The 13,534-nt window shown below is 42.0% G+C and overlaps 1 protein-coding gene across 6 annotated transcripts in view; it reads left to right on the forward strand.

Annotated features, from left to right (window-relative positions):
* LOC118522701 (uncharacterized) overlaps positions 1 to 13,534 on the forward strand; it is a 41,808-nt gene that overhangs the window by 13,096 nt on the left and 15,178 nt on the right. For all 6 annotated transcript variants that reach the window (XM_078060887.1, XM_078060886.1, XM_078060889.1 and 3 more), the window contains one exon: positions 1,767 to 1,886. In XM_078060887.1, coding sequence (XP_077917013.1) covers positions 1,767 to 1,886 — 120 coding nt within the window. The remainder of the gene's footprint in view (positions 1 to 1,766; positions 1,887 to 13,534) is intronic.

Consider the following 13,534-nt stretch of genomic DNA (forward strand, 5'->3'; position numbering starts at 1 on the left):
CCCTGAGATCATGACCTGAGCTGAGGTCAGAAACTTAACCCACTGAGCCACACAGGCTCCCCAGAGGGGACCCTCTCAAAGGAGGTGGGACTTGTTTCCCTGCCACTGCAGAGTCTAGAGAAGGATGAGGAGTGTCTAGAGACTGGATTTGGCGGGGGGGGGGGGGGGGGGGAGCAGGGAAGGTGCCCATTCAGAGCCAGGGCAGCCCCTGTTCACTCTTAGCCAGGCCTTTGTCCAGGCTGTTTGGAGACTTACTCAGATCAATAACCAGTGAGACACTGAAGGTCACAGGCTTAATTTCTGAAACCACCAAAGCACGAGCCCAGGTGGCCATTTTCCCAGTTAACTCACAGGAACTGCTCAGCCAGGGTTGGTCTGTTGGAGGGAAGCTAATTCTTGGTAGAGCTGTCATGTGACCATTGGATTGGAATGTCCTGGGTTCTGAATCAGCTTGGGAGCCCAGCAGACCACTGGTCGCTGAGGGTGGTCCACTGGTCGTGGGGAAGACCCCACATCAGACAGCTAGTAGTGTGAATGCTGTGGGAGGATGGCCGTTCAGAGCGGCTTCTCATGGGGCCATCTGCATTGTGTTCTGGGCCGGGGACTGAAACCTAGAGGTGGAGGCTGAGTTAGGATTTGGACTTTTCTCCTGGCTCAGGCACCTCTCCAGCGCATCAGCGTCTCCCACAGACAACTTGGGGCAGGAGGATTCGAGAAAGAGACCGAGGGAGCCCTGGTTCAGGGCTGCAGGGCATGATCTCAGGTGCCCTGGGCAGGACTCAGGTGTTCAGGGACCTCTCTCCCCAAGGAGCCAACTCCATTCCTGTCCCAGATCCCCCACTCATCAGTATGCTCACTCTCAGCAAGTCACCAACCCCATGCTCTCAATGACGGTGCTGTTCTGTCTTCCCCTGTTGTCTCACTTAACAAAGGTATTGGCCTACACCGTGTCTGCTAGAGCTTTTCTTCTTTTTCTTTGGCAGTAAGTGCACTTACCCTCCAATCTAACCTTTTACTGATGTTCAAGCATAGACTACAGTGTTGTTAATCACAGGCCCCATGTTGCAAAGTAGATTTCCTGAACTTATTTATTTTGTATCACTGAAACTTTGTACCGTATCTCCAACGTTTCCCTCTTTGTCCCTCCTCCCAGCCCCATTCTACTCTGTTTCTGTGTGTTGGACTATTTTAAGTTCCACGTACAAGTGACATTATGCCATATTTGTCTTACTGTGTCTGTCTTATTTCACTTAACACGACGTCCTCCAGGGCCACCCATGTTGTCAAAAATGTTGAGATTTCCTTCCTTTTAAGGCAGAATAATATCCCACTGTATGGGTAGACCACATTTTCTTTATCCATTTGTTCATCAGTGGACATGAAGTTGTTTCTATAGCTTGGCTTTTGTGAATAGCGTTGCAGAACATGGGCAGATATCTCTCTGAAATCCAGACTAAAATTCATTTGGATTTATTATCCACAAGTGGGAATGCTGGATCAAATGGTAGTTCTTTCGTAAATTTTTGGAGGAAGTTCCATATTGTTTTTCATAGTGACTACATCAGTTTACATTCTCTGCTGGGTATTTTAAGGATATATGAACTATAAGACGTTCCTAAAGCCCACTGTGACTCAGGTGGCTTTGCCAGGCAAATGATGAACAATGGGATCCCAAGTTTGAACTCTGATAAAATTATCACTCATTTTTCTATGGTCTTCTGATACCAAGATGTCAACAGCTCTTTCTATTGTAATGCATTTCCCAGGGCCTACGAACAAGATCAGTGATGTAACCATCCAGAAACGGTTGAGAAGATCTGCTCTCCACCCCCAGATATGGGCCCGAAGGATCTGGAGCCGTCGCACAAAAGTTCACCCTACTGAAGGTATCATGAAGATTCATTCATTAAGCTGATTCAAGAAGAATTATTCTAGGGGCACCTGGGTGGTGTCCAGCTCTTGGTTTTGGCTCAGATCATGATGTCAGGGTCATGAGATTGAGCCCCGTGTTGGGCTGCAGGCTGGGAATGGAGCCTGCTGAAGATTCTCTCTCCGTTTCCTTATGCCCCTCCCCTGCTCACACTCTCTCTTTGTGTCCAGAAGAAGAAGAAGAAGAAGAAGAAGAAGAATCATTATACTAGCTTGTCACTGTCCCATACTTCAGACAAAAATACCAAGCCATATTATTTTTGATTCACATGTGAAAATTTTAATTTAGTTGGTCACTCATCAGTTTGTAACCACAGTAGTAAAATTGCATTTGCAACTCAAGTGTGGTCACATTTAATGGTAGCTATAGTGAAGCTAATGTTTCCACATTAGTCTGTTGTTTGCAAAAATAGATCTTTTCTTATTAATTAATAAAGTTTATTACTTAGAATAGGCTTAGATTAACATAATAATTGAGCAGATAATAGAAAAAGGTTCCCTATCACCCGTATCCCTTGGCGCACACTTTCCATAATTATTAAAACCTTCATCAGCGTGGAACATTTGTCACAAATAACAAACAAGTGTAGAGATATTACTGTTCATTGACGTCCACCATTTCTTTTAAGGTCTGCTCTGTATCGTGCAGTAGTATGGGTTTTGCAGGTGTGTCGAGTCATCATATATCCACCATGTACAGAGCAGGTTCACTTCCTTCAAAATCCTGTGTTTCACCTGCTAATGACCTTGCACTTTGTCTAGAAATCTGGGCACCTGTTGACCTTTCATCACATCGATAGCTTTCCTTTTTCCAGAATATCGTAGAGTTGGAACCATAAACCATGCTGCTTTTCCAGACTGACTTCTTTCACTTCTTCTGTCTATACAGTTAACATTCATTGATGTCTTTTTGTGACATGATAGCGCAATGATTTTTATTTTATTTTGTTTTTATCACTGTTTTAGATAGAGAAAGAGTGACGGTGTGGGTGGAGGGGCAGAGGAAGAGGGAGAGAGAATCTTAAGCAGGCTCTATGCTCAGCACGGAGCCTGCCTGACATGGGGCTAGATATCATGACCCGGAGATCAGGACCTGAGCTAAATTCAAGAGTTGGGGGCGCCTGGGTGGCTCAGTCGTTAAGCGTCTGCCTTCGGCTCAGGTCATGATCCCAGGGTCCTGGGATCGAGTCCCACATCGGGCTCCCTGCTCGGCGGGAAGCCTGCTTCTCCCTCTCCCACTCCCCCTGCTTGTGTTCCTGCTCTCGCTATCTCTCTCTCTGTCAAATAAATAAAAATAAAAATCTTTAAAAAAAAAAAAATAAATAAATAAATAAATTCAAGAGTTGGATGCTTAACCGAGTGAGCCAACTCTGCGCCCCGATAGCTCAGCTATTTTTATTACAGAATCGTGTTTCATTGTATGGGAGTATGGTTGGTTGTTTATCCATTCACCTAGTGTTGGACAGCTTAGTTGCCTCTAGTTTTGGTGTTCCTAAAAAAAGCTGACATGAGCACTCCTGGGCCGGTTTTCGTGTGGACATAATTTTTCAACTCAACTGGGTAAATACCTAAGAGCGATATGGCTGGATTATACAGCAAGACTGTTAGGCTTTTTAAGATTTGATAGAAGTCGGGCGCCTGGGTGGCTCAGTTGGTTAAGCGACTGCCTTCGGCTCAGGTCATGATCCTGGAGTCCTGGGATCGAGTCCCACATCCGGCTCCCTGCTCAGCAGGAAGTCTGCTTCTCCCTCTGACCCTCCTCCCTCTCATGCTCTCTGTCTCTCATTCTCTCTCTCGCAAATAAATAAAATCTTAAAAAAAAAAACAAAACATTTGATAGAAGTCACCAGTCAACCACCCTGGGGCCGGCACTTCCTTTCGCATATTAACTATTGATTAAGTGTCTTTGATACGTGCCTATTCAGATAATCTATTTCCCTTGTGTGGGTTTTGGTAGTTTCTGTCTTTGAAGGAATTGGCCTCTTTTGTTTAAGGTATCCGAGAATCTTACCATGTATTACTTTAGAATCCTTTCAACCTCCACAGGATCAGTAGTGACAACTCCTCTTCCATCTGATATTAATGTGTGTCTTCTCTCTTTCTTCATGGTGAGTCAGGCTAGAGCTTTATCCATTTGACTGATATTTACAAAGAACCAGCTTTTGTCTTGGTTTTGTTGATTTTGTCTGAGAATTAGAAAGTTTTCCATTTCATTGGTATCTGCAATGATATTATTTTCTCTCTTGCTTGCTTTATATTTCTTACTCTTTTTTGCCTTGTTTTCTGTGGGGGAAGCCTATTCACTTTAAATCTCTCTTATTTTCCAACACATGACACTCAGTACCATAAATTCCCCCAAGCACTGCCTTTCCATAAATTTTTGTCAACGTACATTTTCATCTCATTTAGTTCAAACTATTTGAAAGTTTCTCTTGAGACTTCTTCTTTGACCATCGTGTTATTCAGAAGTATATTTTTCAATCTCCAGCTATTGGGGGATTTTCCAAGATTTCTTCCAGTTGTTGATCTCTAGTTTAATTTCACAGAGGTCTGAGAGCAGCTGTTGTATTACTTCTGCTCTTTTCAGTGTGTTGGGGTGTGTTTTATGGCCCAGCATGTGGTGTCTTTTGCTGAATGTTCCAGGTGAGCTTGAGAAAACAGTGTGTCCTGCTAGAGAGTCTGTGCTCCAGGAAACCTGGATTCCCTGTGTTCCCTTTTCTGTCTCCTGAGGGCCATCGTTTGCCCTGTGTCCTCCCCTCTCTTATGGATCCCAGAAGAGCGGTTGATTTTTCAGTCTCTTCAGGCTTTTGCATGTTCTTAGGATGGAGAGGTGATTTCCATGCTCCTGGCGTGTGGAACCCTCTACTTTTGTCTTCACGTGCCTTCAACCTCCCTTCTCCTGAAATGTGTCTTGAGTTCAATATATTTGGGCACACGCTGCTTCCCTTCATATGACTAGTTTTCCATAACAGCTGAGAAGAATGTGTCTAGCTTGTTAAGCTTACATACCAAAACACACATTTTCTTTTACGTTACATCCTTTACATCGACTGTTATCCCAAAGTATAGGTTTACAGAAATAACAGCAATAAGCTTTCACTCAACCTGTTACCCTCCCCAGAGGTATAGACTGGTGAAATAGAGAATATATATATTTTTACATATATCCATCGAGTATCCCGCCTTTCACACACAATGAGAGACAAAGAAATCCATTGACAGAGACTGATAAGCAAGTACATAGAGAGTTAGTAACATAGATAAAAAAATAAAAGGTAACTTTTTTTTTTTAAGATTTTATTTATTTGTTTGACAGAGAAGCACAGCGAGAGAGGGATCACAAGCAGGGGGAGTGGGAGAGGGAGAAGCAGGCTTCCCGCGGAGCAGGGAGCCTGATGTGGGGCTCGATCCCAGGACCCTGAGATCATGACCTGAGCCGAAAGCAGACGCTTAACGACTGAGCCACCCAGGCGCCCAAAAGGTAACGTTTTGAGATGTAAAGAGAAATAAAAATTTATGCATATAGATAATTGCATATTTTGCATATAGAACTCCAGCTTTAAAAAAAGAACAAGACTCTATGAATGTTGTTTTGATGTCATGCACGACTCAGGTCCCCTGAGTCTTCATCCAGAGCTCTTTTCAAAGGTGAAGCTATGGTTATTGGCATGACATGGCAACAAGGCTTAGCTTGAGGAACTCACATTTAGGAGGAATAAATCAGACAAGATGATACAGTTTCACACATTTAAAAAAAAATTTTATTATGTTATGTTAGTCACCATACAATACGTCATTAGTTTTTGATGTGGTGATCCACGATCCATTGTTTTCGTATAACACCCAGTGCTCCATGCAGTACGTGCCCTCCTTAATACCCACCACCAGTTTCACACATTTTAGAACACCAGTATGTTATGTAGATAATCCATCTCTCCCTAGTAAAGTGGTGTTCCTCATGTTTGAACAGATAGCTGTTGGGGCAGGCAACTTACACATTCTGGAAGCATCCTGCACATGATTTTGGGAAATGGCCACTTAGTGTGTACTCAGGCAGTCACCAAAGGCACTTCTGAGACCTTTGTCTGAGTCCTTAAACTCCCTAAAGATCTGGCTTAAGAGAAAGTGGCCATTTTTAGACAAAGCAGCTGTGTGTCATGGAAAGAGCACTGACCTGGGAGCTTGGACCCCAGGGTTTGAATGCAGCTCTGAGTTTTGTTAAGTTAATGGGATCTCAGACAAGACGTTTCCCCTCTAAGGAACCTTCCTGAGGGTTTACATGGCATGCTTTACTTACACTAACCACTCAACCCTCAGCACCAGTGTAGTGGTTTGATTGCTAATGGCACTCTTCAGATGGAGAAACTGAGGCACAGAGATGAATGTGCCCAAGCACACAAGCTCTTAAGTGCAAACGTCAAAATGTGAACCCAGATGCTGATACCCTGAGATCCTGAATTGCACTTACCACACTGACAAGGGTGGCTCTTAGCTATGGGTTCAAGAGAAACCAGGCAAGGTCTTTCCAAGGCCTGTGTATATTTCTGAACTGCATGAGTCTACAGAGATCCCAAACACTGTCTATCATTATAAGGTGGCCTCAGTGGTCACATGTGAAGGGCAGACTTTGGCATAGCCATTACTGTGAAAAGCACATAGAAGGTCTAAACTGTCTGCTCAGCTCACAGATCTTGAGATTGGGAGGCACAACATTGAAAAACCTGGGAAATCTCTGTGTTGGGTCACTTGTCAGCAGCTGGCCCCAAACAGGAATCAGGAGATAGTTTAGTGCTCTTTGATAGCATGATCACCCCAAGCCCCAGAAAGCCTCAAATGCTGGAAACTACACACCCAAGCAACGAGGACAAATAAGGACTCAGAGTAGCATTGGGTTATTAACCCAGGGTCCACTATTTTTCTTGTAACTCTCTTCCAGACCTGGGTTAGAGAACGTCGGGAGGAACCCAGGCCTCCCACTGTAAAGAACCATCCCCTTAGTGGATGACTACTGCTAGCACGGAGAGCCACCCAACTCAGTGAATACATAGATGAGACACAGAATGGATGGGAAAATACCATAAGATTAATGATGGTTATTTTTTATTGATTTCATATTTTTTAATTTTTGGACTATCTTCTGCTTTTAGGGTGTCTTTATTTTTCCTTATTATTATTGTTATTTTTTTATTCCTTTTATTTTATTATATTAGTCACCATATATTACATCATTAATTTTTGATGTAGTGGTCCATGATTCATTGTTTGGTCGTAACACCCAGTGCTCCATGCAATACGTGCTCTCCTTAATACCCATCACTGGGCTGACCCATCCCCCACCCCCTCGCCGCTAAAACCCTCAGTTTGTTTCTCAGAGTCCATAGTCTCTCATGGTTTGTCTCCCCTCCGATTTCCCCCCTTCACTTTTCCCTTCCTACTATCTTCTTTTTTTCTTTTGAACATAGAATATATCAGTTATTCCAGAGGTACAGGTCTGTGAATCATCAGTCTTTCACAATTGACAGCGCTCATCATAGCACATACCCTCCCCAGTGTCCATCACCCAGCCACCCCATCCCTCCCACCCCCCACCATTCCAGCAACCCTCAGTTTGTTTCCTCAGATTAAGAATTCCTCCTATCAGTGAGATCATATGATACTTGTCTTTCTCTGATTGACTTATTTCGCTTAGCAAAATACCCTCTAGTTCCATCTACGTCATTGCAAATGGCAAGATTTTGTTTTCTTTGATGCCTGCCTAATATTCCGTTGTACATATATACCACATCTTCTTTAGCCATTCATCTGTGGATGGACATCTTGGCTCTTTCCATAGGTTGGCTATTGTGGACAATGCTGCTATAAACTTCGGCGTGCCCGTACCCCTTCAGATGACTACATTTGTATCTTTGGGGTAAATACCCAGTAGTGCAATTGCTGGGTCATAGGGTAGCTCTATTTTCATCTTTTTGAGGAACCTCCATACTGTTTTCCAGAGTGGCTGCACCACCTTGCATCCCCACCAACAGTGTAGGAGGGTTCCCCTTTCTCCGCATCCTCACCAACATCTGTCGTTTCCTCACTTGTTAATTTTAGCCGTCCTGACTGGTGTGAGGGCATCCCATTGAGGTTTGGATTTGGATTTCCCTGATCCCGGTCGATGTGGATCACGTTCTCATGTGTCTGTTGGCATTTGGATGTCTTCTTGGGAAAAATGTCTGTTCCTGTCTTCTGCCCATTTCTTGATTGGATTATTTGTTTTGTGGTTGTTGAATTTGATAAGTTCTTTATAGATTTTGGATACTAGCCCTTTATCTGATATGTCCTTTGCAAGTATCTTCTCCCATTCTGTCAGTTGTTTTTTTGGTGTTCTTGACTGTTTTGTTTGTTGTGCAAAAGCTTTTTATCTTGATGAAGTCACAATAGTTCATTTTCGCTCTTGCTTCCCTTGCCTTTGGCGATGTTTCTGGGATGAAGTTGCTGTGGCTGAGGTCGAAGAGTTTGCTGCCTGTGTTCTCTAGGATTTTGATGGATTACTGTGTCACATTGAGGCCTGTCATCCATTTTGAGTCTCTTTTTGTGTGTGGTGTAAAGAAATGGTCCAGTTTCATTCTTCTGCATGTGGCTGTCCAATTTTCCCAGCACCATTTATTGACGAGACTGTCTTTTTTCCATTGCATATTTTTTCCTGCTTTGTCGAAGGTTAGTTGACCATAGAGTTGAGGGTTCATTTCTGGGCTCTCTATTCTGTTCCACTGATCTATGTGTCTGTTTTTGTGCCAGTACCATACGGTCTTGATGATTGCAGCTTTGGAATAGAGCTTGAAGTCCGGAATTGTGATGCCGCCAGCTTTGCTTTTCTTTGTCAACATTCCTCTGACTATCCGGGGTCTTTTCTGGTTCCATACAAATTTTAGGATGATTTGTTCCATTTCTTTGAAAAAAGTGGATGGCATTTTGATAGGGATTGCATTAAATGTGTAGATGGCTCTAGGTAGCATTGACATTTTCACAATATTTGTTCTTCCAATCCATGAGCATGGAACATTTTTCCATTTCTTTGTGTCTTCCTCAATTTCTTTCATGAGTATTCTAGAGTTTCCTGAGTGCAGATTCTTTGCCTCTTTGGTTAGATTTATTCCTAGGTATCTTATGGTTTGGGGTGCAACTGTAAATGGGATCGACTCCTTAATTGCTCTTTCTTCTGTCTTGGTGTTGGCATATAGAAATGCAACTGAGTTTTCCGCATTGATTTTATATCCTGCCACTTGACTGAATTCCTGTATGAGTTCTAGCTGTTTTGGGGTGGAGTCTTTTGGGTTTTCCACATAAAGTATCCTATCATCTGCAAAGAGTGAGAGTTTGACTTCTTCTTTGCTGATTTGGATGCCTTTGATTTCTTTTTGTTGTCTGATTGCTGTGGCTAGGCCTTCTAGTACTATGTTGAATAACAATGGTGATAGTGGACATCGCTGCCGTGTTCCTGACCTTAGGGGAAGAGCTCTCAGTTTTTCCCCATTGAGAAAGATATTCGCTGTGGGTTTTTCCTAGATGGCCTTTACGATATTGAGGTGTGTACCCTCTATCCGTACACTCTGAAGAGTTTTATTCCAGAAAGGATGCTATACTTTGTCAAATGCTTTTTCTGCATCTACTGAGAGGATCATATGGTTCTTGTTCTTTCTTTTATTAATGTATTGTATCACATTGATTGATTTGCAGATGTTGAACCAACCTTGCAGCCCAGGAATAAATCCCACTTGTTCGTGGTGAATAATCCTTTTAATGTACTGCTGGATCCTCTTGGCTAGTATTTTGGTGAGCAGTTTTGCATCCATGTTCATCAGGGATATTGGTCTGTAACTCTCCTTTTTGATGGGCTCTTTGTCTGGTTTTGGGATCAAGGTAATGCTGGCCTCATAAAATGAGTTTGGAAGTTTTCCTTCCATTTCTATTTTTTGGAAGAGTTTCAGAAGAATAGGTATGAATTCTTCTTGAAATGTTTGGTAGAACTCCCCTGGGAAGCCATCTGGCCTTGGGCTCTTGTTTGTTGGGAGACTTTTGATGACTTTCCATTTCGTTCGTGGTTATGGGTCTGTTCAGGTTTTCTATTTCTTCCTGGTTCAGTTTTGGTAGTTTACACGTCTCTAGGAATGCATCCATTTCTTCCAGAATATCTAATTTGCTGGCATAGAGTTGCTCATACTATGTTCTTATAATTGTTTGTATTTCTTTGGTGTTGGTTGGGATCTCTCCTCTTTCATTCGTGATTTTATTTGTTTGGGTCATTTCTCTTTTCTTTTTGATAAGTCTGGCCAGGGGTTTATCAATCGTATTAATTCTTTCCAAGAACCAGCTCCTAGTTTCGTTGATCTGTTCTACTGTTCTTTTGATTTCTATTTCATTGATTTCTGCTCTGTTCTTTATTATTTCTCTTCTCTGGCTGGGTTTAGGCTTTATTTGCTGTTCTTTCTCCAGCTCCTTTAGGTGTAGGGTTAGGCTGTGTACTTGAGACCTTTCTTGTTTCTTGAGAAAGGCTTGTATTGCTATATACTTTCCTCTTAGGACCGCCTTTGCTGCATCCCAAAGATTTTGGACAGTTGTGTTTTCATTTTCATTTGTTTCCATGAATTTTTTAAATTCTTCTTTAATTTCCTGGTTGACCCATTCATTCTTTAGTAGGATGCTCTTTAGCCTCCATGTATTTGAGTTCTTTCTGACTTTCCTCTTGTGATTGAGTTCTAGTTTCAAAGCATTGTGGTCTGAAAACATGCAGGGAATGATCCCAGTTTTTGGTACTGGTTGAGACCTGATTTGTGACCTAGGATGTGATCTATTCTGGAGAATGTTCCATGGGCACTAGAGAGGAATGTGTATTCTGTTGCTTTGGGATGGAATGTTCTGAATATATCTGTGAAGTCCATTGGGTCCAGTGTGTCATTTTAAGCCTTTATTTCCTTGTTGATCTTTTGCTTAGATGATCTGTCCATTTCCGTGAGGGGGGTGTTAAAGTCCCCTACTATTATTGGATTGTTGTCAATATGTGTCTTTGATTTTGTTATTACTTGGCTTATAGAATTGGCTGCTCCCATGTTAGAGGCATAGATATTTACAATTGTTAGATCTTCCTGTTGGATAGACCCTTTATGTAGGATATAGTGTCCTTCCTCATCTCTTATTACACTCTTTGGTTTAAAATCTAATTTGTCTGATATAAGGATTGCCACCCCAGCTTTGTTTTGATGTCCATTAGCATGGTAAATGGTTTTCCACCCCCTCACTTTCAATCTGGAGGTGTCTTTGGGTCTCAAATGAGTCTTTGCAAGCAGCATATCGATGGGTCTTGTTTTTGTATCCAATCTGATACCCTGTGTCTTTTGATTGGGGCATTCAGCCCATTTACATTCAGGGTAACTATGGAAAGATACGATTTTGGTGCCATTGTATTGCCTGGGAGGTGACTGTTATTGTATATTGTCTCTGTTCCTTTCTGGTCTATGTTACTTTTAGGCTCTCTCTTTGCTTAGAGGACCCCTTTCAAGATTTCTTGTAGGGCTGGTTTGGTACTTGCAAATTCTTTTAGTTTTTGTTTGTCGTGGAAGCTTTTTCTCTCTCCTTCTATTTTCAATGACAGCCAAGCTGGATATAGTATTCTTGGCTGCATATTTTTCTTGTTTAGTGCTCTGACGCTATCATGCCAGTCCTTTCTGGCCTGCCAGGTCTCTGTGGATAGGTCTGCTGCCAATCTAATGTTTCTACCTTGTAGGTTACCGACCTCTTGTCCTGAGCTGCTTTCAGGATTTTCTCTTTGTCTCTGAGACTTGTAAGTTTTACTATTAGATATCGGGGTGTTGACCCTATTTTTATTGATTTTGAGGGGGGTTCTCTGTGCCTCCTGGATTTTGATGCTTGTTTCCTTTCCCAAATTAGGGAAGTTCTCTGCTATAATATGCTCCAATATACCTTCTGCCCCTCTCTCTTTCTTCTTCTTCTGGGATCCCAATTGTTCCAATATTGTTTCGTCTTATGGTATCACTTCTCTCTCGAATTCTGCCCTCGTGATCCAGTAGCTGTGTATCGCTCTCTTTCTCGGTTTCTTTATTCTCCATCATTTGGTCTTCTATATGACTCATTCTCTCTTCTGCCTCATTTATCCTAGCAGTTAGAGCCTCCATTTTTTTTTAATTTTTTTATTGTTATGTTAATTCCCATACATTACATCATTAGTTTTAGATATAGTGTTCCATGATTCATTGTTTGTGCATAACACCCAGTGCTCCATGCAGAACATGCCCTCCTCAATACCCATCACCAGGCTAACCCATCCTCCCACCCCCCTCCCCTCTAGAACCCTCAGTTTGTTTTTCAGAGTCCATCGTCTCTCATGGTTCTTCTCCCCCTCCGATTTCCCCCCCTTCATTCTTCCCCTCCTGCTACATTCTTCTTCTTTTTTTCTTTCGTAACATATATTGCATTTTTTGTTTCAGAGGTACAGATCTGAGACTCAACAGTCTTGCACAATTCACAGCACTTACCAGAGCACATACCCTCCCCAGTGTCCATCACCCAGTCACCCCATCCCTCCCACCCCACCCCCCACTCCAGCAACCCTCAGTTTGTTTCCTGAGATTAAGAATTCCTCATATCAGTGAGGTCATATGATACATGTCTTTCCCTGTTTGACTTATTTCGCTCAGCATAATACCCTCCAGTTCCATCCACGTTGTTGCAAATGGCAAGATCTCATTCCTTTTGATGGCGGCATAATATTCCATTGTATATATATACCACATCTTCTTTATCCATTCATCTGTTGATGGACATCTTGAAGAGCCTCCATTTTTGATTGCACCTCATTAATAGCCTTTTTGATTTCGACTTGGTTAGATTTAAGTTCTTTTATTTCTCCAGAAAGGGTTTCTCTAGTATCTTCCATGCTTTTTTAAAGCCCCGCTAGTATCTTTATAATCGTCATTCTGAACTCTAGTTCTGACATCTTACTAATGTCCCTATTGATTAGGTCCCTGGCAGTCGGTACTGCCTCTTGTTCTTTTTTTTTGAGGTGTTTTTCCATCTTGTCATTTTGTCCAGAGGAGAATAGATGAATGAGAGAACAAAATGCTAACAGGGTAACAACGACTCCAGAAAAATATACACTAAACAAATCAGAAGAGATCTGAAACCAGGGGGAAAAATAAAGGGAAAGGAAGAAAATAAAAAAGAATATAATCAAATATGATCAGGCTGGTGAATAGATGAGTGCCACACACTAGATTTTTGGGTGTATTTTGGTCTGTTAGAAGAAACTGCCTCCCAAATTTTTAAAGAAAGAACAATTTATATATGTAGAAAAATAAGGATAAATATGATGAAGGGATGGAATATGACTGTAAAGGTGAAAATTATAAAAGATTTTATAAAAGGAATTGATAAGGTAAGAAGTTGGTTGATAAAAGAAAGAGGAGGAATTAAAAAAGAACAACAACAAAAAAAAGACAAAAAACAACAAAAAAAAGGCGGGGGGGGAGAAAATGTGATCAGGCAGGAGACGAGAACAAAGCCATACACTAGAGATTTAGGGTATATTTTGGTCTGTTAGAAGAACCTG

Source organism: Halichoerus grypus, chromosome 13 (assembly GCF_964656455.1).
Source record: "Halichoerus grypus chromosome 13, mHalGry1.hap1.1, whole genome shotgun sequence".
NCBI lineage: Eukaryota > Metazoa > Chordata > Mammalia > Carnivora > Phocidae > Halichoerus > Halichoerus grypus.